Source organism: Narcine bancroftii, chromosome 13 (assembly GCF_036971445.1).
Source record: "Narcine bancroftii isolate sNarBan1 chromosome 13, sNarBan1.hap1, whole genome shotgun sequence".
Classification (NCBI taxonomy): Eukaryota; Metazoa; Chordata; class Chondrichthyes; order Torpediniformes; family Narcinidae; genus Narcine; species Narcine bancroftii.
Genome location: NC_091481.1, coordinates 2,885,939 through 2,907,421, shown reverse-complemented (window position 1 = coordinate 2,907,421; position 21,483 = coordinate 2,885,939). Strand labels below are relative to the sequence as shown.

At 44.3% G+C, this 21,483-nt stretch overlaps 1 protein-coding gene across 2 annotated transcripts in view; it reads left to right on the top strand.

Annotated features, from left to right (window-relative positions):
• The window catches only part of dhtkd1 (dehydrogenase E1 and transketolase domain containing 1), a 57,650-nt gene that overhangs the window by 25,412 nt on the left and 10,755 nt on the right, over window positions 1–21,483 (top strand). For both annotated transcript variants that reach the window (XM_069909655.1, XM_069909656.1), the window contains 9 exons: window positions 553–747; window positions 2,050–2,319; window positions 4,920–5,091; window positions 6,836–7,034; window positions 9,976–10,285; window positions 12,433–12,517; window positions 15,511–15,650; window positions 17,208–17,358; window positions 17,986–18,092. In XM_069909655.1, the coding sequence (XP_069765756.1) occupies window positions 553–747; window positions 2,050–2,319; window positions 4,920–5,091; window positions 6,836–7,034; window positions 9,976–10,285; window positions 12,433–12,517; window positions 15,511–15,650; window positions 17,208–17,358; window positions 17,986–18,092 (1,629 nt within the window). The remainder of the gene's footprint in view (window positions 1–552; window positions 748–2,049; window positions 2,320–4,919; window positions 5,092–6,835; window positions 7,035–9,975; window positions 10,286–12,432; window positions 12,518–15,510; window positions 15,651–17,207; window positions 17,359–17,985; window positions 18,093–21,483) is intronic.

Sequence of the window (21,483 nt, the reverse complement as noted above, 5' to 3'; positions counted from 1 at the left end):
TCCTTGTCCTCGTTTAGACCCAGGTTGTTCCTCTTGCACCATTTCATGAGATTTCCCACCTCTTCTCTGTTGTGCGACTCATGGTTGTTGCTGATGAGGCCGATGACTGTTATGTATCTGCAAACTTGGATCGTGGGTCAGTAGCATGAACAGGAGCTCTGAGGTGCACCGGGGGCATTTAAAGCAAGAGGGCATAGGTTTAAAATGAGAAGGGGGAGATTTAAAAGGGGGACTCGAGAGACTGCAGATGGTGGAATTTGGAGCTAAAAAACCAATCTGCCGGAGGTCTTCAGTGGGTTCAGCGGGAGAAAAAGAGCAATCTGTGTTTCCACTTATCACCCTTCCTCAAGATTTTAAATGTTCATTCCAAGGAGGTTTTCAAAACACCTTCTGCAAAAGCAGTTTGTCACATTCACAGATGTAGAAATGGTTCTGTTCTTTTTTTTTGTTGGATTTATTCTCTTGGTTGCAATAATTAAACTGGGCCATGTTGTGTCTCTTTGCAGGTGGGATGTGCAATCAGAGTGAACTGGCTTCTGTTTTGTTCTTCAGGAATTTGATCATTTCTTGGCCACTAAATTCTCCACAGTAAAACGTTATGGCGGCGAGGGAGCAGAAAGCATGCTGGGATTCTTCAGTGAACTATTCCGATTGGCTGCACTCAATGGCGTGACTGATGTGGTGCTGGGGATCCCTCATCGGGGGCGACTCAACCTTCTCACAGGATTGTTGCACTTTCCACCGGAGGTGAGGAGACCCTTGAAAGAGTCTGAAAGACTTTGTAGATGAAGAATGAGTAAAATCTTCAAAAAATTGGATTCTGAAGTGTGCAGTTATTAGAAGCTGTTAAAGACCGTAAGACATTGACCTGTTAAATAATTATTCAAGGAGTTTCAAACTATTTGGGAGAAGTGTTTTCTGAGATAAATTCCTGCAAATCCATGTGTCTCCCCATGTCTGCGTGAGTTTTCCCCGAGATCTCCGGTTTCCTTCCACCATTCAAAACGTACAGGTGGTGTAGATTAATTGGGCGGCATGAACTCGTGGGTGGAAAGAGCCTGTTACCATGCTGTAAATTTAATAAATTAATTCAGAGCAGCATTTACTGTTCATCTCCAGGAGCTTTGAGCTGAGTGCTTTGGGTGATTTCAAAAGGCAACCACTTTGCAGAGGGTCTGGGCTGGCATCTGGGGAAAGTGTGACCAACGTCCTTCTCTGAGGACCAATGGAGAAGATGGGGTTTTGCAACAATGCCTGAATTTATGGACCATACTTTTAATTCAAGGGTCTTGTAAATGTTTTAAAATGTAGACATACAGCACAGTAACAGGTAATTTCAACCACGAGCCTATTCTACCCATTTGACGGAGGAAACCCATGCAGACACAGGGAGAACATACGAACTCCTTACAGACAGTGCGGGATTCCGACCCTGGTTCAAATCACTGGTGCCATAACAGCGTTGTGCTAACCGTGTTGCCCTAACTCATTATAATTTAGTTGCATTTAAAAAAATAATTAAAATCTTACCACTGCCATAGAGAGATTCAAGTTGGGCAGCACAGTTTAGCACAGCAGATAGCCCAACGCACCAGCGTCCCAGGTTAAAATCCAGTGCTGTTTGTAAGGAGTTTGTGCGTGCTCCCTGTGAGTTCTGTTTTCTCCCATTTCCTCTCTCTCTCTCTCTCTCTCTCTCTCAAAATGTATGGGGTTTGGTACAAACTTTGTTGGGTGTGCTATCCAGGCAAGTCAACCCATACTTAAACACAATAAGTAATGCAAAATATAACAAGAATTCAAATAGTAGTGTTTTGGAGAAAAAGTTCAGTTAATGCAGTACAGGGGCTTTTTACTAATGAGATGTCTGTTCAGTCATCTGATACAGTAGCAAAGAAATTATCCTTGAATGCAGAGTTCTGTGGTTTCAAACGTGTAACTTCTGCTCAATGGTAGAGGGGAGAAGAGAGTGTTAACAGGGTGGGATGGGTTTTCTAATATGTTGGCTGCTTTGCCAAGGCTAAAAATAAATCTTTTTGGATTTGATTTCAGTTGATGTTTCGTAAAATGCGTGGATTAAGTGAGTTTCCTGAAGGTTCACCAGCCTCCGGGGATGTCTTGTCCCATCTCACTGCCTCGGTGGATTTGGACTTTGGTTTTGACCGGCCTCTGCATGTCACAATGCTACCCAACCCCTCACACCTGGAGGCGATCAACCCAGTAGTGGTCGGTAAAACTCGAGGCAGGCAACAGTCTCGGCAAGATGGCGATTATTCACCAAGAGGTTCTGCACAGCCCGGAGACAAAGTCGTCTGTGTTCAGGTCGGGGATGTGTGCAACCTAATAAATCCTCAGGGATATGTTCTCGGTGACAGGGATTGTTATTTATAAGAAATGAAATCTCAATAACTGGTGCGGAAATGTCCCCAGTCAAAAAACTAGAACAGGGTGGGCAATCTACGGTCCGCAATCCAAATTTATCCGGCCTAGTGTGTGCCTTCTCTTTTGCGAGACCATCTCTTCTGAGAGAGATCCGTGACTGTGAAAGTCCACCTCTCTTTGTAACACCACCTCTTTCTGTAACACTCTTTCAACTTTGTGTTCTCTCTCTCTCTCTTCCCGTTTCTGTATGTGAGACTTTTTCTGAGTGTGTATATGACACCATCTCTCTGTGTGACTCCTCGTCTCTCTGCAATCATCTGTGTTGGCCTCCTTTTCAAGGTGTTGCACTTCCTCTCTCTGGGTTGGAAGCCTACTCTCCATTCTCCCTTCCCCATCTCTCGGTCTTCTTTCCACCAGCTCTCCACCCCATCTGTTTGCTGCTGTGCCCTCCCTCCCATCTCCACCTATTACTTCCTGCCTGTGGGACTGTGGTCCTCCCCCAGACCATTTTGTCCGGCTCCTGTCTACATCTTGCTCACACCTTGATGAAGGGCTCCAGCCCGAAACGTTGGTGATGTAGCTTTTTCTTTGCTGTATAAAGTGCACTGTTTGACCTGCTGGGTTTCTCCAGCTTCTCTTTGTTTGCTCAAGAATCCAGTAAATGCACTCATTGTGTTTCTACTGTTTTTAGCGGTGTTTAAAAAAAACTTGCAGAAATTATTTCAATTTGTATAGCGATGATTACATATTTGCATCCAAACATGCTGAAGTTGAGCAGAGGTTGCAGGATATGGGCACATTTAGTGCAATCATGCCTGATTGCACTTTCGTTGTCCACCATTGTGCTGCATGGTTGGGTTCTGATATCATTTGGTCTCGGATCTAAGGTTAGCAGAAGTCCTTATTAGTGAATGGATGGGTTTTCACCATCAATTTGATAGGAGCAAGTTTTTATTAAATTTATTGCTGCCAATGTCCAGATCAAACACATCTCCAGATCAATAGTTTGGACATTCTATTTATTTATTTGTTTGTTTGTTTATTTATTTAAAATTTGGGTCCTGAATGCCCGGGGCGCAGGTCCAGCCCTTGTTTGAGCTGTGCTGCCCCGAGATGCAGGTGCTGTCGGGGTGTGAGTGCGGCCTTGGGGAGGAGGGTGAGCGGCGCGAAGGTCCGGAGACTCATCCCCACACAGTCGGGGTGGTGAGGGAAGGGGCGGGGATGGAGAGTGAGTGCAGGGTCTGGGCAGAGAGGAAGGCAAACAGAAAAGTTGAATGGAAGATGTCCAGAACTTTTGACTCTGCTATTGTGGAATCGTTATCGGGTACAGAGATGAGCCCAAGAAAGAATTCATTATTACTATTGGTTCACAGGGAAATATTGGCCATGACCCTTGTGAACTCCTGATACTTAGATCTATAAAGCCCACATGATCACATGCATGAGACTGCTTCAGACCTCTAACGTCCCATGCTTAAAAAAAATCATTTTTTCCATCCCGTTTGAAATTTGCGTAATATATCTAATACTGCCATGGATACACCAATTTAATTTGGCCTGCGATGTTATGCTGACCCATATATTCCTACCAAAAAAATATTAAACTCTCCCGACCCCATAACCCTCTATTTTTCTTCCATCCATGTACCTGTCTAAGAGTTTCTTAAATCTGCCTATTGTTCCAGTTTCTACTACCTCTCTTGGCATTACATTACAGGCACCCACAACTTTTTATGTAAAATTTTTTTTTACCCCTGTCGTCACCCTCAAACTTTCCTCCCTTCACTTTCTACATGCGTCCTCTGGTATTTGATGATCCTGCCCTGGGAAACAGGTGCTGGTTGTCCACCCTATCTATGCCTTTCAGAATCTTGTAAACCTCTAGGATGACTCCTTTCATCCTTCTTCGCTCCAAAGAGAAAAGACCCAACTCTGCTCACCTTGCCTCATAAGACTTATTTTCCAATCCAGGCAACATCCTGGTCAATCTCCTCTGCCCCCTCTCCACAGCTTCCAAGTCCTTCCTGTAATGAGGTGACCAGAACTGAACACAACACTCCAAGTGTGGTCACCACAGATTTATATTTGTGGCAATTCAAACGGGTGTGCTTTTGTTTTTGAATCACAAGATTTTGGATCAAGCCCCCATTCTCTGCCCAAGTAAGCAGTAGAGACGGTCTCATTTGATGTATTTAAGACATGAATAGATCTTTGAAGAAGAGGGGAATTAAGGGCTATTATGGGGAACAGGTGGGTAAGGGATCTGTGTCCATGGCCAGATCATTCATGATCTTATCGGATGGTGAAGAAGGCTTGATGGACTCCGGTGGTCTCACCAGAGATTTATAGAGCTGCAATATTACCTCATGACTACTGAACTCAATCCCCCGATTAATTGTCAGAAATATGTCTATCTTCTTCTGCTGGTATGTATGTTTGCTTTGTAAGCTCTGAAACATGGTTGGTCTAAAGCTAAGCAAATAACACTCATCACTCAGTCACTGATGAGAATACCCCCTCTATCCATCCTCTTGCTGCAGGTACACGGCGATGCTTCGTTCCCGGGGCAAGGAGTGGTCGCTGAAACCTTCACTCTGTCGAAGCTGCCCCACTACAGAGTGGGAGGAAGCATACACCTGATCGTCAATAACCAATTGGGCTATACAACTCCTGCAGAAAGAGGCAAATCCTCGCTCTACAACAGTGACATTGGTGAGCTCATTTATACTAAAAACACAGAGACACTGAAGGAACTTGGCAGGTCTCCTTGTGGATGCTGTGAAACCCACTGAGTTCTTTCAGCATTTCTGTGGTTTTTTTTGCTACAATCACAGCAACTGCAGACTTTTGTGTTTCACCCCAAGCTCACGTATACGCACGGCTGTCAGCGAAAATAACCCAGAGAGCAAGCAGATAAAAGTGCTCATTGCTCTAAGAGTTGACGTGCTAGTCCAAATGCAGAGATGCTCAGTTTTTGCACAAATGCTCACCTGGTTCGGATAGTCTTCCGACAATGTAAATTTTAGTGATTAAAATAATTGGAGAGTGGTCTCATTAAAATCCAGGTACCAGGACATGGAATCTGAGGGGTCGTGTCAGAGGTTTGGATCTGGGCTCGAGTTGCCGATGGATTGAACAGGAGTCTGTGCGGCTGCAGAGGTTGCAGGAGAACTGGAGGCAAATCCATGGACACTCAGTGACTCTGAAAGGGCTCTTTCCCTTTTACTGTAAGGGGCACCAGACGATCTAATGACAAATCTTTGTCTGCATTACAGCAGCCTCAAGGCTATTTTGTGTCATATTACATTCCTGTTTTATTACATGCCAATAAATAAATAGTCTCCGATAACTCACGTTGACAACCGTGTACTGTTGCCATTTCTGTTAGTTGCAGACTCCCTAAGATTTCTAATTAACTTGAGATTCGCTTTAAACAGAACAAACGACTTTAAACACAACCAATTTATCGTAATTCACATGGAGTACCAAAGAGTAGTTCTTAACAGAGATGACAGTTGGTTCCTCGAATTTTCACAGGCTTTCCCTCCAAATGTTCTCTTTTTCTGTTTGGGACCTGCAGTCTGTCTGCTGTCTCCTGATGACACAACTGTCTTAGTATGTGCCTCCACCTTAACAATCTGCAAGTGTAAAGAAAGATTCTAATTTGGCACATTCTTTATAGATCAATAAACTTCATTCATGAGATCGTTCATTCATTAGGGTTATTGTCATGTAATTCTTCTTCTTCTTTTCTTTGGCTTGGCTTCGCGGATGAAGATTTATGGAGGGTCCCTTCAGTCACTGAGTGTCCGTGGATTCCCCTCCAGCACTCCCATAGCCCCCGCAGCCGCACTGACTCCTGTTCAATCCATCGGCCACCCGAGCTCCGGATCCAGACCAATTTTTCAGTGACAATTTCCAGACCAATATTCTTACTCCAAGAGAGGCTGCCTGATAGCACAATTTCTCTTGCATTTTAAGAGTCTGATACCAACCACAGTTAGCGCAACGCCATTATAGCGCCGGTGACCCAGGTTCGAATCCTGTGTAAAGAGTTTGAATGTTCTCCCTGTTTCTGTGTGGGTTTCCTCCAGGTGCTCTGGGTTCCTCCCACTTTCCAAAATGTACGGGCGTTGTAGGTTAGTGTGGACGGCACGAGTTTAAATGGCCGGAACCAGCTTCTACCGTGTGGTAATTAAAATTTTACCCCCTCAGTTTTGTGTGGGAGGTTCATTTCACTTCAGATCTACAGTGTCAGAGAGATGGGAACTTCTAAGGGAATGATGCCAATGAGTGAGTTGTGCAGCACAGAAGCAGGTACTTTGGCCCACTCTGTTTATGCCAACTATACAAGTACCCACCCACACTAATCTGAGTAAGGGTGGCACAGGGCTGCTGGGATGTGCACTCCTTACCTCCTTCCGTGTACACCGTTCATTTGTTTTGTTACCTCCAGGTAAAATGGTGAACTGTGCCATCATTCACGTGAACGGAGATGATGCAGAGGAAGTAATTCGAGCCACGCGACTAGCTGTTGAGTATCAGCGGTGTTTCCGGAAGGACATAATTGTCGACCTCCTGTGCTACAGGCAGTGGGGTCACAACGAGCTGGATGAGCCATCCTTCACAAATCCCACAATGTACAAAATCATCAGGTAAGATTAAGAGTGGACTTGGGTTCTTACTGATGACTTTGCATCCGTAGTAAGTGAGTGTTCTGTTTATTCCGTTTTATCAAAAGAAAATATGTGAAAGCTGGAATAAGTACACAAAGGGTTGAATGAACAACAATCTGTTCACAGTTGAAAGATTTATAGTTTGGGCAAATAACAAGAAGCTGGTGGGACTCAATGGTTCAGGCAGTATCCATGGGTAGAAATGGTCAGTCAATGTTTCCAATTGGGATGCCTCATCAAGACCCAATAAAAGGTCCCGACCCAAACATTGACTGACCATTTCTACCCATGGATGCGGCCAGCCTTGGTGATTTTGCACACCCTCTTCAGACGGTGGGGGGGATGGGGGGGGGGGGGGGAGACGGAGACTCCAGTGATCCTCTCTGCCGCTCTTGTGATCCTGTGGATTGACCCCTGATCCATTTCTCTGCAGCAACCGAACCGCACTGTGATGCAGCCGGCCAGGACGCTCATATAGAAGGTTGACATGATGGTGGCCGGTAGCCTTGCCCACTTCAGTATTCGCAGGAAGTCCAGTCACTGTTGCACCTTCCTGACAAACGAGGGGAGGTTGAGTGTCCACGATAGATCACTAATTCAGTGAACTCCAAGGAATATACTCCTTCACATCCTGTGTTATCGCCCCCTTTGCGCTGCATCCATTATTTCTTTTGCCACACTGGCATAATCATCATCTTCCATTGTATTTTCACCACCATCCCTGCCCACTCCTGCTTTTACCCAAATCTATTCCAGTTCTGCTGAGTAGTTGATGCCCTGACCGAGCAGTTGAATGTTTCATGCTTTTGCCTCAGATTTTTGGCATCTGTAACATTCTGCAATTGTTGAAAGCTAAATCAATGAACTGGACTTTGTACCTGTAGAGGGATAAACCATCAGCACTCCCTGTCATTAGACAGCAAGGCTTGCAGCAAACTCTGGAATTCAGTAGCGCACAGATAGATCTGGGAAAACAGAAGCTGCGGTCAATCTGCCAGTGCTGAGTAGCAAATGTTCTCCAGGAAGATGTTTAAAAATCAATGAATATTGGAGAACTTCGGCTACTTACTGGAGAAACACTCTGCAGATACCGGAATCCTGAAGATACCGTGAGAAATTTAAAATGGTGGCGCTGCCAGACACATTGTATCATTAACAGTGTTGGTTCGGACCAGGGAGCGCAGAGACACAGTGTTGGTTCGGACCAGGGAGCGCAGAGACACAGTGCTGGTTCGGACCAGGGAGCGCAGAGACACAGTGCTGGTTCGGACCAGGGAGCGCAGAGACACAGTGCTGGTTCGGACCAGGGAGCGCAGAGACACAGTGCTGGTTCGGACCAGGGAGCGCAGAGACACAGTGCTGGTTCGGACCAGGGAGCGCAGAGACACAGTGCTGGTTCGGACCAGGGAGCGCAGAGACACAGTGCAGCTCTGAAGGGCTCAACCTTCAGGCTGTGCTGTGAAATATAACTGTGCCTTCGTCTGATACGTCAGACAGACAGAGGATGTTAATCGGCAGGTAGGACCAGCATTTGTTCTCTCTTCCACCCCTACTGCTGAGCGACTTTGCGAGTGTTGCACTGTTTCCCACAACACGCTAAAGCCCCCCCCCCCCCCGGCACCGACTTTGATTTATTGTCAGAGTACATACATGACATCACATTCAACCCTGAGATTCTTTTTCCTGTGAGCGAGGCAGAATTACCACTTATGGGTAGTGCAAAAAAAAAAATGGTAAACAGATAACGAATGTAAACAAACTGACTGTGGAATACAGAGAGAATAAAAAGAAAATCAATAAAGTGCACAAGTAGGAGTCCTTAAATGAGCCCCTGATTGAGTTTGTTGTTGAGGAGTCTGATAGTGGAGGGGTAGCATCTGTTCCTGAACCTGGGGGTGTGAGTCTTGTGGCGCCGATATCTCGCTCCTGATGGCAGCAGCGAGAACAGAGCATGTGCCTTCGCAAACTCCTGAGGAAGAAGAGGCATTGACATGCTTTCTTCATGATGCTCTACTGCTTATTTGGGAAGAAAATTTCCCAGATTCACTCTGGCGAGGTGGGGTGGGGTGGGGAACAGTTCCTCCTCAAATCCTGAAATCTACTCCCCGAAAAGGTCTAGTTCTTACCAATGGGAATGGCTTTCCTCCTCCTATATTATCTATCCCTTAAATAATTGGATTGTTTCTTTCAGATCTCCTCTCATTCTTCTGAATTCCAGCAAAAATATAGTCCCAGGTGACTCAATCTGTCAGTTTAGGCTAGCCCCCTCATCTCTGGAATCAGCCTGGTGAACCACTATATTGCCTTCAAATCCAGCACATCTATTCTCAAATAAGGAGCCCAGAACTGCACTCAATACTCCAGGCACGGCCTCATCAGTACCTTGGGCAGTTGCACTGGTACCTCACTGCTCTGAAATTAAATCCCTCTCAGGAAAAATGACCTGTTTCCCTTTTTCTTGAAATTTAGACGTACATCATGGTAACAGGCCATTTCTGCCCACGAGTTTGTGCCGCCCAATTAACCTACAACCCCCGGTATGTTTGAAGGGAGCCCCTGGGTGAAAACTCACGCAGACACGGGGAGAAGGTACAAACTCCCTACAGGCGGTGCGGGATCCAAACCCGGGTCCCGATTGCTGGCGCTGTAACAGCGTTACGCTAACTGTATCACCCCTACCTTTTGATTCCCCACCTTCACACTAACGTGTCAAAACTCAAACTCTGGTCTCGCTGCACTGCAGCCTGTTGCAATTGTTCGCGCATTATTCAAGACTAAGGTGGAAAGAAAGGGCACTGAGTGCCCTTTTCTGCCTCAGGTACTGCCTGAACACTGAGTATCATGACGTCTAGATCTAGGATGTCCTCATCTTCTTCTCCCTGCTTCATGTTTTTCTGCTTTTTCTTTATCATTTCCACAGATCCCGTCAGAGTATCCCTGATCAGTACGCGGAGCAGTTAATAACAAACGGCCTTTTCACTGTGCAGGAAGTTTCCAGCATTAAAACCTCTTACTATTCGAAGTTAAACGACCATCTGACCAACACAACATTTTGCCCGGCTGCCCCAAACCTCCAGGGCCACTGGAGTGGCTTAGTGGAGCCTTCATTCAGCATCAGTACCTGGGACACTGGAATGCCCATTGACCTGCTGAAGTATGTGGGAGCCAAGTCGGTTGAAGTTCCCGAGGAAATAACCATGCACGATCACCTGATGAAGACTTATGTACAAGTAGGTTTCAGAGTGGGTCAGGGGAGGCTTCTGAACGAGTCGATTGGAAGTAAACGTGGAAAATTGAATTGTTTATTGTCATGTGTACAGAGATTTGGTGTCAAGTGTATGAATCCAGTCATGATGCCAATCCAGGTAGCACTGCCGTGGAGACCAAACCCACTCCACGCTCCCTCAGTCCAAGCCTAGGGTTAAGAGAGCAGTTAGCATAACGCTATTACAGCACCAGTAACGGGTTCAAATCCAGCGCTGTCTGTAAGGAGTTTCTACGTTCTCCCTGTGTCTGTGTGGGTTTCCTCCGGGTGCTTTGATTTCCTCCCACTGTTCAAAATGTTGAAGATTAATTGGGATTAAAATGGGTGGCATGGGTTTAAATAGCTGGAATTGGCTGTTACCAAGCTGTAAATCAAATTTTTTAAATGTACATTTAATTTAAATGCCAATGAAGCCAGGATTAGCCAATTCAATGTCTTGTTGCATGGGGAATCAGTCCAGTGAACCATGACTGCACCCCCTTCATGGCAAGAACATCCTACTTAAGATGATGAGACCAGAACTGCACATAAAACTCATCTGCACCCTGCACAGTTGCAGCGGCGCATCCTTGCAGCGGGAGCACGGAAGGGCAATCTGCAAGTTGGATTGCTGGTCATCGTGTGCACTGAGATGCAATGGTGAACCCATTTTGTGATCTAGGCAGGCAGCTCACAAAGAGTTCTACTCATGGAGTCCAATGTCACGGAAACAGGCCCTTCAGCCCAACGAGCCCATGCTGCACAAGCTAGTCCCACTTGCATGCATTTGGCTAATATCCCTCTAAACCTTTCTGATCCATCTTCCTGTCTAAATATCTTTTAAACAATAAACACCACCATTATATCAGTAGCAATCCTGTCACATCACCTCAAGCTCCATGTTTCGATCAAAGGTAAAATGTTTTGTTCAAAATTGAGCAAATTGAACTGACCAAACATAAAACGAGGTTATTTATAGCGACGGTGTCAAAAGAGCGATGGAAAGTCTTTCCCTGGCCAAACTAGATGAAATTAACCTGTTCATCATGCGACCTGGTGAGTTTCTCCAGGACATTGGTGTAGTGAACCTGCCCTGCCTCCTCCTGTTGGAACATACTGGTGGTTTTCCACTTGGTCGGGTTGAGCCGAGGCTCTGAGCTATGCCCCAAAGCATGGTGTGTTCTAATTCCATGATAAGAAATAACAGAGAGATTCACCACCTGACATTGACCTTGGCAGTGGATGACAACAGCTAGACAGTTCAATGAAGGACTCAAGCCCGAAACGTTGGTTACAGTATGTACCTTTTCCTTTGTTTGACCTGTTTGAGTTTCTCCAGCATTGTGTCCTTAATTTGATGTAGGTACTCATTTTAAATTTTGTCCCAAGTTACTTGCTCTGCAGGTCATTTTGCCACAGTGCTGTAAAGACATTGGACAATGAAAATTTTGCTTCCTGATCACTTTTGGGTGTATTTTATGGATTTTGGGCTGCAGATCATGAAAATCACCTTAAAACTTTCCTATCATCTACCAGTTTTTTTTGGATATAATCTATTTTTGTGATTTTCTGTCATATTTTTAACATGCTTCAACCATCCAAAACCATGACGTGCAGCATGTTATTGAAAGTTCATTTTCTGCATTCGCACTTGGGACGTCTTCCCTGCTGACCTTGGTGCAGCCAGTGACGAATACGGTGAAAGGTTTCACCAGGACATTGTGACCACGGAAAAGTGGTATCAGGGCAATTGGAATCCATCAATACCAGCCGACTATTGTTGGACACTGACACGAGAGGCATCAGATGCTGAGCACAGATGAAAATCAGCGCCAAAACATTTTTAAGTCAGTTGAACTAACGCAACTGGTCAGCATCTTTATACAATCAAAGAAGCTAAATTCAATAAAAGTTAATTTAATGTTTCTCCAACTTCCTATGTGATGCAGCAAATCTGAATATCTTTTTGTTCAGCTTGAAGTTCTCTATCATATGCCCCAATTTTTTGTCAGGAAGCAAACCTTTGGAAAAATGTTGTTGTCCAATGAGATCTGCAGGATGCTCGGATTATGGTTCAATCTACAGAGCTGTTTTTATGAGTTTGCTTATTTTTAATATCTGTTACAACTGAAGACTAGATTGCAGAAACTAGAAGAGGGATCAAAGTTGGACTGGTCTACAGCAGAAGCGCTGGCTATTGGAACGTTGCTTTGTCAAGGTAATCGTTTTGAAGCGTGCTAATTGGAACTGCTGGTGAAGTCCTTTCACTGGGCAATACGATCACTGCTTATCTATAATATTGGGACAGCCAGCCATCTAAAGCAAAGGAGAATGGTGGGAAGAATTCTTAGAGAATAATATGTTTATGGTAGTTGAGTTGGTGCATTTTATTTAATAAATCTTTATGACTTGTAATTGATGTACAATAAAACCATGGTATCCGGCACCTATGGGGATTGGTAGATGCCAGATAAGTGAATTTGCTGGTTGCTTGAAATTGCGTGTTGTGGAATTGGCAACTAGGGAGCGCCAAATTTAAACTTTGATATTTTTACCTATTTATTTTCCACAATTTTTTTTGCTGGTTGCTTCAGGCTGCCAGTTACTTTAATTCCAGGTGACAGGGATTTTACTGCCTAATTTAGGGACCACTTCCTCCATCTGCCCTCTCATAGTGATGAGAAAGAGGCTGGTGATACATTTCCAACAGTCTGGAAAGGGTCAACAAGGACCTACAGCATGGAACAGGCCCTTGGCCCAATTCATCCATGCCGACTAAATTGGCAATCTGAGCTAGACCCATATACCTTCAGTGATCAGCGCCAAAACATTTTTAGGTCAGTTGAACTAACGCAACTTGTCAGCATCTTTATGCAATCAAAGAAGCTAAATTCAATAAAAGTTAATTTAATGTTTCTCCAACTTCCTATGTGATGCAGCAAATCTGAATATCTTTTCGTTCAGCTTGAAGTTTTCTATCATATGCCCCAATTTTTTGTCAGGAAGCAAACCTTTGGAAAAATGTTGTTGTCCAATGAGATCTGCAGGATGCTCGGATTATGGTTCAATCTACAGAGCTGTTTTTATGAGTTTGCTTATTTTTAATATCTGTTACAACTGAAGACTAGCTCCTATACATGTTTTTGCCCAAATGTCTTGAATGTCAGGATTGTTCCCACTTCTACAGTTTCCACTGGTAGCTTGTTCCAGGTACAGAGCACCCTCTGAGTGAAAAAGATGCCGCTCAGGACCACCTCCAATCTCTCCTCACCTGAAACAAATGCCTGCTAGTTCCAGAACTCGATGGCAGATGAAATGTAACTCAGAAAAGCCCAACAGCGTACAGGATGTGGGGACAAGATGCAGGCATTCAGCTGATTGTACTTGTTCTGCTATTCAGTCAGAATGCAGCTGATCTTTTACCACTCTCCTGCAACCCCCCCCCCCCGATAACATTGATTGAAGGATGAGTGTCAGCCAAGTCATTGAAGAGAACTGTAAAATGGTGCTGCGGAACCTCTAACGTGCATAAGGCGTCCAAGGAGAAGCAAAGTATAATGAGTGGAACAGAGAGCTGGCCACGTGTGTACACTAAATTCTAAAGGTGGCAGGGCAGATGGAGGAAGTGGTTATAGAAACATTTGGGAGCCTGAGCTTTATAAATAAAAACAAGGAAGGTGCAATGCACCCTTAAAAATCAATGGGTAAAGGAGAACTAGAGAAGGGTATTGGTGACTGGGATACTGTTTTATCTTGAGGGAAATATCAAGATAAAAGGTTTCAGTTTTGAATGATTGATTTTTTGAAAAATTCTGGTCACTGGGAAGGGGGCAAATGAACTACAGAGGATTCAGAAGAGATTTACTGGAATATGTGTACCTCTGGTTAATGAACAGTGTTGTGTCCAGGTTGTACCATCAGAGGTCTTAACACTAGAAAGGCTTGTAAGTTTAACAGCACATTTCTTTACTCACATTCAGCTACTGAGTCACGTACTGATACAATGTGTCCCTCCGCGCATGCACCACTCTCAAGTGTTAGTGTTCAAGCTCTAGCATAAAAGAGTCCCAGGTTGCTTCAGTATATAACAAACAGGCCCATTATTGTTCTCCAAAACCTGTGCTGGTCTGTTCTGCTCTGGTTGGTTTGTTCCACCTTGCTTTTGCCTAAAATTCCCCTGAAGAAGTCTTCGGGCTCACATCGTTGGTTATGTATCCTTGTCTCCTGTGAACGCTGCGAGCCTGGCTGAGTTCCTCCTGCATTTTCTGTGTTTGTGCCATCTGTTTGAAACTGAAACGATCATAAATGTTCCCACGTGTTCAGATATTTATAAACCTTTGGAGGAAAAATAACTTCCACTATGACGGAATGTTTTTGTTTTTGTGACCAATCTGGAATTCTATAGTTAGCTATTGTTGTTCTGAAGAAAATTCGGAATTGCAGTCATTTAATTAAAGTTCTGATTTCAGTTTTGAATATCTGAATATGTTTTAATTCTGGTTACTGTGCAGGCGTTTGGGAGAGATTTACTGGAATGGTTTCAGGGGGCGGAGGACTTGCATTGTGGGGAGGGGGGGGAAGGCTGGAGAAATTCTTCTTTTGAAGCAGAGGGACTTGGGAGGAGATACAATAGAAAATAAGGAGAGAGAGAGGAGTGAAAACACGATGCTGGGGAACCTCAGCAGGTCAAACAGTGTCCTTTATGCGCAACAATAAAGACGCAGGACCAATGTTTCAGGCTGAGCCCTTCATCAAGGTCTGAAAAAAATGTCGACTGGAGCCCAAATATAATGGAAGGGCAGGGAGAGCACCAAAGTCCCACAGGCAGGAGATAATAGGTGGAGAAGCGAGGGAGGGCAGATTGAGATAAACTATTCCCTTTGACTGAAAGGCTAAGAAGCAGAAAGGGTGAAGGTAACTGACAGGAGACTGGAGGTGAGCTGAAGGCTGGTGTGTGACTTTCACCCAGTATATGTTTAATCTCTGGAAAGTGTTGCCACATAGATTAGTGAGTTCTGATTTAAATGAGAATTTAATAAAAAAGGGATTACTGAGGCAGTATTCAGAAGTGTTTTGGTGTGACGGGGGAGAGCAGTTGCTTTTGCAGAAACCTCACCATCCTCCCCTAAACCCACCCTCTGCTGTTACTGTTCAATGAATCAAATAACCGAACCACAGATGAGACATGCAGGGATACTTTCTTTTGTTAAGGTTTTAATGTACGGCTAAGCGGTCAAGATGTTGGTCGTGGTACGTTCAGTCAACGACACGTGATGGTTGTGTGCCAAGAAACGGGTGATGTCAACATTCCACTCAACCAAATCAGCCCAGAACAAAGGGGATTTTTTGAGGTATGAGAACGAGATTTACAGAGATTTACAGTAAGTGTAACTGAACTACTTATGGTTAAAAATTTTTTTTAAAAGGTTAAAACTTTTGCTTAACAATGGTGGAAATCAAAAAGGAGGATTCTGTGGATTACCAGATTGTTTTACCTTAAATTAACAATCGAGCACTTGTACCTCCGATTACGTCATTAAACATGCTGTTTTAATTTGTGGTTCACCAGCCTGGGCAGGTCTTTTCTACTTTTAGTTGGTCTGTTCCACCTTTTGTCCAGCAGATTGAAACTTCTCATGTGTTTGGAGAATTATGTTTTGGGAGAAAATCACTGGGAGAAGCAGAATACATTGTCTTGAATGGTTAGCCTAGCGGTTAGTGTAACGCTGATACAGTGTCAGGACTGGAGCTTGACACTGTCTGTGAAGAGTTTGTACGTTCTTCCAGTGCCTGCATGGATTTCCTCCAGGTGCTCTGGTTTCCTCCCACCGTTCAAAATGTACCAGGCTTGTCGGTTAATTGAGCAGCAGGGGCTTGTGGGCCAAAAGGGCCTGTTAACAGTAAATTTTAAAACAATTAAAAAATTTAATTTAAAGAAGGTCATGAAATTTGTTGTTTTGCGGCAGCATTAAAGTGCAAATATTGTTATAAATTATATTTAAAAATAAATAAATTAGTACAAATAGAAGAGAAAGTGGGATGGTGTCTGTGGGTCATTGTCCATCCAGAAATATAATGGTGGAGGGGAAGATGTCCTTGTGCTGTGAGAAGCGGTGAGAAGAGGTCATGGCCTGGGTGGTGGGGATGCTTGAGGATAGAGGCTGTAGTCTGTGTGTGAATATTAACCGCTGTGAAATTCTAAAGGAGCTTTGTTAAATTTGGATTTTAGTTTTGAATGTGCTGAGACTGTTAAAATTTTGCAAGAGTGGGTGAAGTTATGAGCCTTTCCCATGAGTAGAGAAGTGCATTATTAAGGGAATTACTTGCTACAACAAGTTTTTAAATTTCAGTGGTTTTCCCCTGCTCAAGGAGAATAATGAGATAAGCAAACTGAATTTGGACATGATTGTAACCCGGGAAGGGCAGCGATTTCTACACAACAGGTTATCGCAAATGGGAGGTACAACGATGGTGAGATCTGCTTCCGTGATGTTGAGCACGGTAAATATTGGCCAGGACGTTACTGAGACGTCCTATACTGATGCTATGGAATTGTGTTCAATTGGTCAGAAGTAGGTGGGGCCTGGTCTCGTTTCTTGTTTGATGTTCGAGCGAGCAGAATTTCCTGAGTACTCCTTTCGACAATCCGCTTTGTTGTGTATGCTCAAGGTTGGGCATAGGCTTGAACCTGAAACCCTCTGATGAGAGCAAGAGTCCTATCACTGAAACAGAGTTGATGCTGTTGTACTGATGTTGGTGCACGATGTCTGGTGTCATGACATTTAAAAAAAAAATCAGTTTAATGTTAACATGTGCAGGAAATGTTGATTGTCTTCATAAAATATTTTTAAAACTGGCAGCCATAATATACTTGTGAAGAATAACTTGGCTTGTCTTCTTGTTGTCAGGTATGCAACAGTCCATTGTCTGAAGAAGCAGTGCTGGGCTTTGAGTATGGCATGAGCATTGAAAGCCCAAAGATTCTTCCACTTTGGGAAGCCCAATTTGGGGACTTCTTCAACGGTGCTCAAATTATATTTGACACATTCATCTCTGGAGGTGAGCTTTGGGTCCATAGGACATTGGGCTGACTAGCATATTTCTGCTTCTTTGAGTTTGCCCCGCCATTTAATCATGAGCTGATCCATTTCCACACTGCCCACCTTCTCCCCATAACCTTTAATGCCCTGGCTAATGAAGAACCTATCAATCTCTCCCTTAAATACAGCCAATGACCTGGCCTCCATAACCACCTGTGGCAACAAATTCCACAGATTCACCACCCTCTGGCTAAAGAAATTCCTCCATCTCTGTTCGAAGTGGACACCCTTCAATCCTGAAGTTGAGCCCTCTTGTCCTAGACTCTCCCACCGTGGGAAACAACCTTTCTCCATCTTCTCTGTCCACGCCTTTCAATGTTCAAAATGTTTCATGGGATCCCCCTCAATTACCTTTTGGATTTATCATTCAGAAATCTAGGGCAAGACGTTCCAAAGGGTCAGACATTCCAAATCTGAAGAAAATTACTATTCTTTTATGAACGCACTGTTGCTTAGTTGGATTCCATTTGAACAACAAACTGTGTCAAACGTGCATTGTGTCTAAGCACAGCAAGTTTACATTATCACCCTTACACTCGACAATGATTCTCTCCTCTTACTAATTTCTGTGTCTTTTACCTTGAAGGTGAAGCCAAGTGGCTCCTGCAAAGTGCAATAGTTATTCTCTTGCCCCATGGATATGATGGTGCAGGTCCAGAACACTCCTCCTGTCGTTTAGAGCGTTTCCTACAGGTAAACTTTCCCTTAATCTGACTTAACTACATTTTTAAAAATGGGATTAAATTAGAACAAGGATGGATATATCAACCAAGTCTAAAGCATTTAATTTTATCAAAGATCTAGGAGCAGAAGTCGGCCCATCGAGTCTGCTCCACCATTCTAATCATGAGCTGATACATCCTCCCACTCAGCCCCGCTCGCATTCAAAATGCTCCTGGGGTCCCCCCTCATCCTTCTGTTCTCCAACGAATACAGTCTAATAGCTGACAAATGTTCCTCATGTGCAAACCCTTTCATTCCTGCTATCGTTCAAGTAAATCTTCTCTGAACCCTCTCCAACACCAGCAGGTCTTTTCTCAGATGAGGCTCCCAAAACTGCACACAGTTCTCCAAGTGAGGCCTCACCGGTGCTTTATAGAGTCTCAACATCACATCCCTGCTCTTGTATGCTATCCCTCTAGATATGAACGCCAATGTAGCATTCGCCTTCTTCACCACCAACTCCACCTGGGGATTAACCTTTAGGGGATCCTGCACGAGGACTCCCAAGTCCCTTTGCACCTCGGAATTGTGAATTTTCTCCCCATCTAAATAATGGTCTGTCTGCCCGTCTATTTCTTCTACTTGTTATCCATGCACAGTGAAAATTGACCTCTTGAGGTGTAAGGGAGAAGCCAGAGTTCTGAGGGAACACTGACCTTTGTCTCAGGCTTCTAATGTTGCAAGGAGTGAATCTCATTTCATCCAACTTGCATGAAGAGTTGTGAACTTTGCTGAGAAGCAGCAGCAAGTCCGACAGTAGATAGCATCATGTGTAATGGATTGGTTTCATGGCAGCAGATCCCCAATTGGAATTGAATAAAACCAATCATCCCCTCTTGATTGATCTGTTCTTCAGTTAGATCATGGCTGACCTCTACCTGCCTCTAGTTTTTACTTGATATCAAATGACCAAGCAGATCTTCATTTTAAAAGATCTCTCTTGGTTTTCATAAGTTTTCCTTGAAAACCAACCCTATAACCCACTAATCAGGCAAAATGTGCCTCCAATTGTGCCTAAATATTCCAGCTTAAAATTAGAATAGTCTTTTCTGAACTCCCCTGACCGAAGAAACTAATTCACTGTTTCCACTCCTCCTAAATCCTCTCCATCATATTGTTCCTCAGTCTTTTGAACTCAAACAGGGCAACACAGTGAGCACACCACTGTTACAGCGCCAACGATTGGGACCGGGGATCAAATCCAGTGTGTCTGTAAGGAGTTTGTACGTTCTCCCTGTGTCTGCGTGGGTTTTCCCCCGGGGGCTCCAGTTTCCTCCCACTGTTCAAAATGTACCGGAGGTTGTAGGTCAATTGGGTGGCACGGGCTTGTGGGCCGAAAGGGCCTGTTACTGTGCTGTATGTCTAAATTTAAAAAATAAGTGTTGTCAGATCGACGGAGCCTCCAATCATGACTTGGTCAGGTTCTTGGATCACACCAGTTCATCAGTAATGAGTGAACACACTACTGTTTATTTGCCTCGATCCTGGGACAGAAAGAAGGGTTCTTCAGCGAGGAGTCAAGCCGGTCAACTCTAACATTCACTCAGCCACGCAAAGTAGGAGAACAAGAGCAGCAGTCTCGAGTTAGAATGGACAGAATTGTACAAGGCAAGGGCAGAATGGTCGTGAGGTTCATTCAGGAGCCTGATGGCTGCAGGGAAGAAACTCTTTAAGCCTGTGGATGTGTGATTACATACTTTTCCCCGATGGGAGAAGAGAGTGTGTCCAGGGAGTGATGGGTCCTGCAGTGTACTGGTTGTCTACTCCGGGCATTGGGTGATGCAGATTGGGTCCAGGGAGGGGAGGGATGTTTGTGTGATACTTCTGGTCTTGAACAGAGCAGCTCCTGCACCTCATCGTGATGCATTCAGCTTCTGGTGGTGCACCTGCTGAAGGGCACGGATGGCCTTAGAGCTACTGTTCAAAACTAAATCCATCAATCGACTCTCTTGCATTTCCCACACCATAACAATTACTATACAGGAGAAGTCTGAAAATCCGGAATGCTCGAGGACTGGGTCAGTCCGGATTTTCCAGATTCTCAGGCAGTACTTTGAAAATTGAAGGAGGAATAAAACTGCACGGCTTGTGGACGGGACCTTTGCAGCTCCCACTACATCTGCTGCCCTAATGACACTTCTTTTACTTTTTAAAAACATTTTTGAACATTAACTTGTTTACAACTTTGTGATTTTTCTGTGATAAGATTATTCTGCACCATGTGTGGATGCACGAGGTTGTGAAGGCTGAAGTGATGGTTCAGTTCCACAGATTTAATAACTGTTTCCATGGACTTTTCTGCAGTAGTCTTTTTCATATTGTAAATAGTAGACTTTCCGACGTCGTGTGTTTCCATTAGAGCAGTATTGCTCACTCCACGTTCTAGATTCTTAATTACTCAGCTTCAATGCATTCTTCCTTCTCTTCACACCACAAAGTTTATCTACTTCAGGATCCATTATTATGTGTTTGTAAATACATTTGCTGAATACGTTACCGCTGTGAATCTGTGGCGCTTATGCATGCACGCTCACAAAATCCCACTAAATTTTAAAAGTTTCAGAGTTTTCGAAAATCCCGGATTTTTGGGTGGTCTGGATTTCCAGCATCCGGTTTTTTGAACTTCTACTCTACCTCGAAGATTCTTTTGTTGGCTGTAAGACACTTTGGAAATCTCTAAATTGGTGGAAGTGTGTCAGTTCAATAGCGAACACAAAATCTGTTGGTGCTGGAATCTTGAGCAAGCAATTGAGGGATTCAGCAGGTCAGGCAACTTGCGCGGAGAGAAATGGTCAGACAGCATTTTGTGTCTCGATGAAGGGTCCACACCCAAAACACTGACTCACCATTTTCCTCCACGGATGCCGCCTGACCTGTCAAGTACCGCCCAGCAGCTTGCTGGGCTTCACATTCCCTGCCCTTTCTTCAGATGACCTGAGGAAAATAGAAGCCTGATGTATAATGTGTGCAAAGTTGTTTCTGATGCTCAATCACGAAGCCCAGAACAAAGCAGTCTCCAGACCTCTAGAGTCCCCACAAGGCCCAGGGTAGAGCATCTCTGAATCCTTTGATTCTGGTGCGGCTCCACAGCACCCGGACTCCTCACGGCTTTGCTGCTTCACCTTCGGTCCTCGTCCTTCGATACCAGAAACCCCAGCAATGACCCAAAGAAGTCTGAAAACAACTGGACCACCGTGACACAAGCGGCTCGACCCCTTCTCTAGTCCACATCCGGAATTCCATTTTTGTTTAGTCCAAAAGCACTCGTAATTCAGAGAAAAAAAATGCATAAAGGGTTGCCATTTATGGACAAATTTTCCAGTGGATCCTCTTAATGTGTATTTGATTTTTGTCCAGTTTA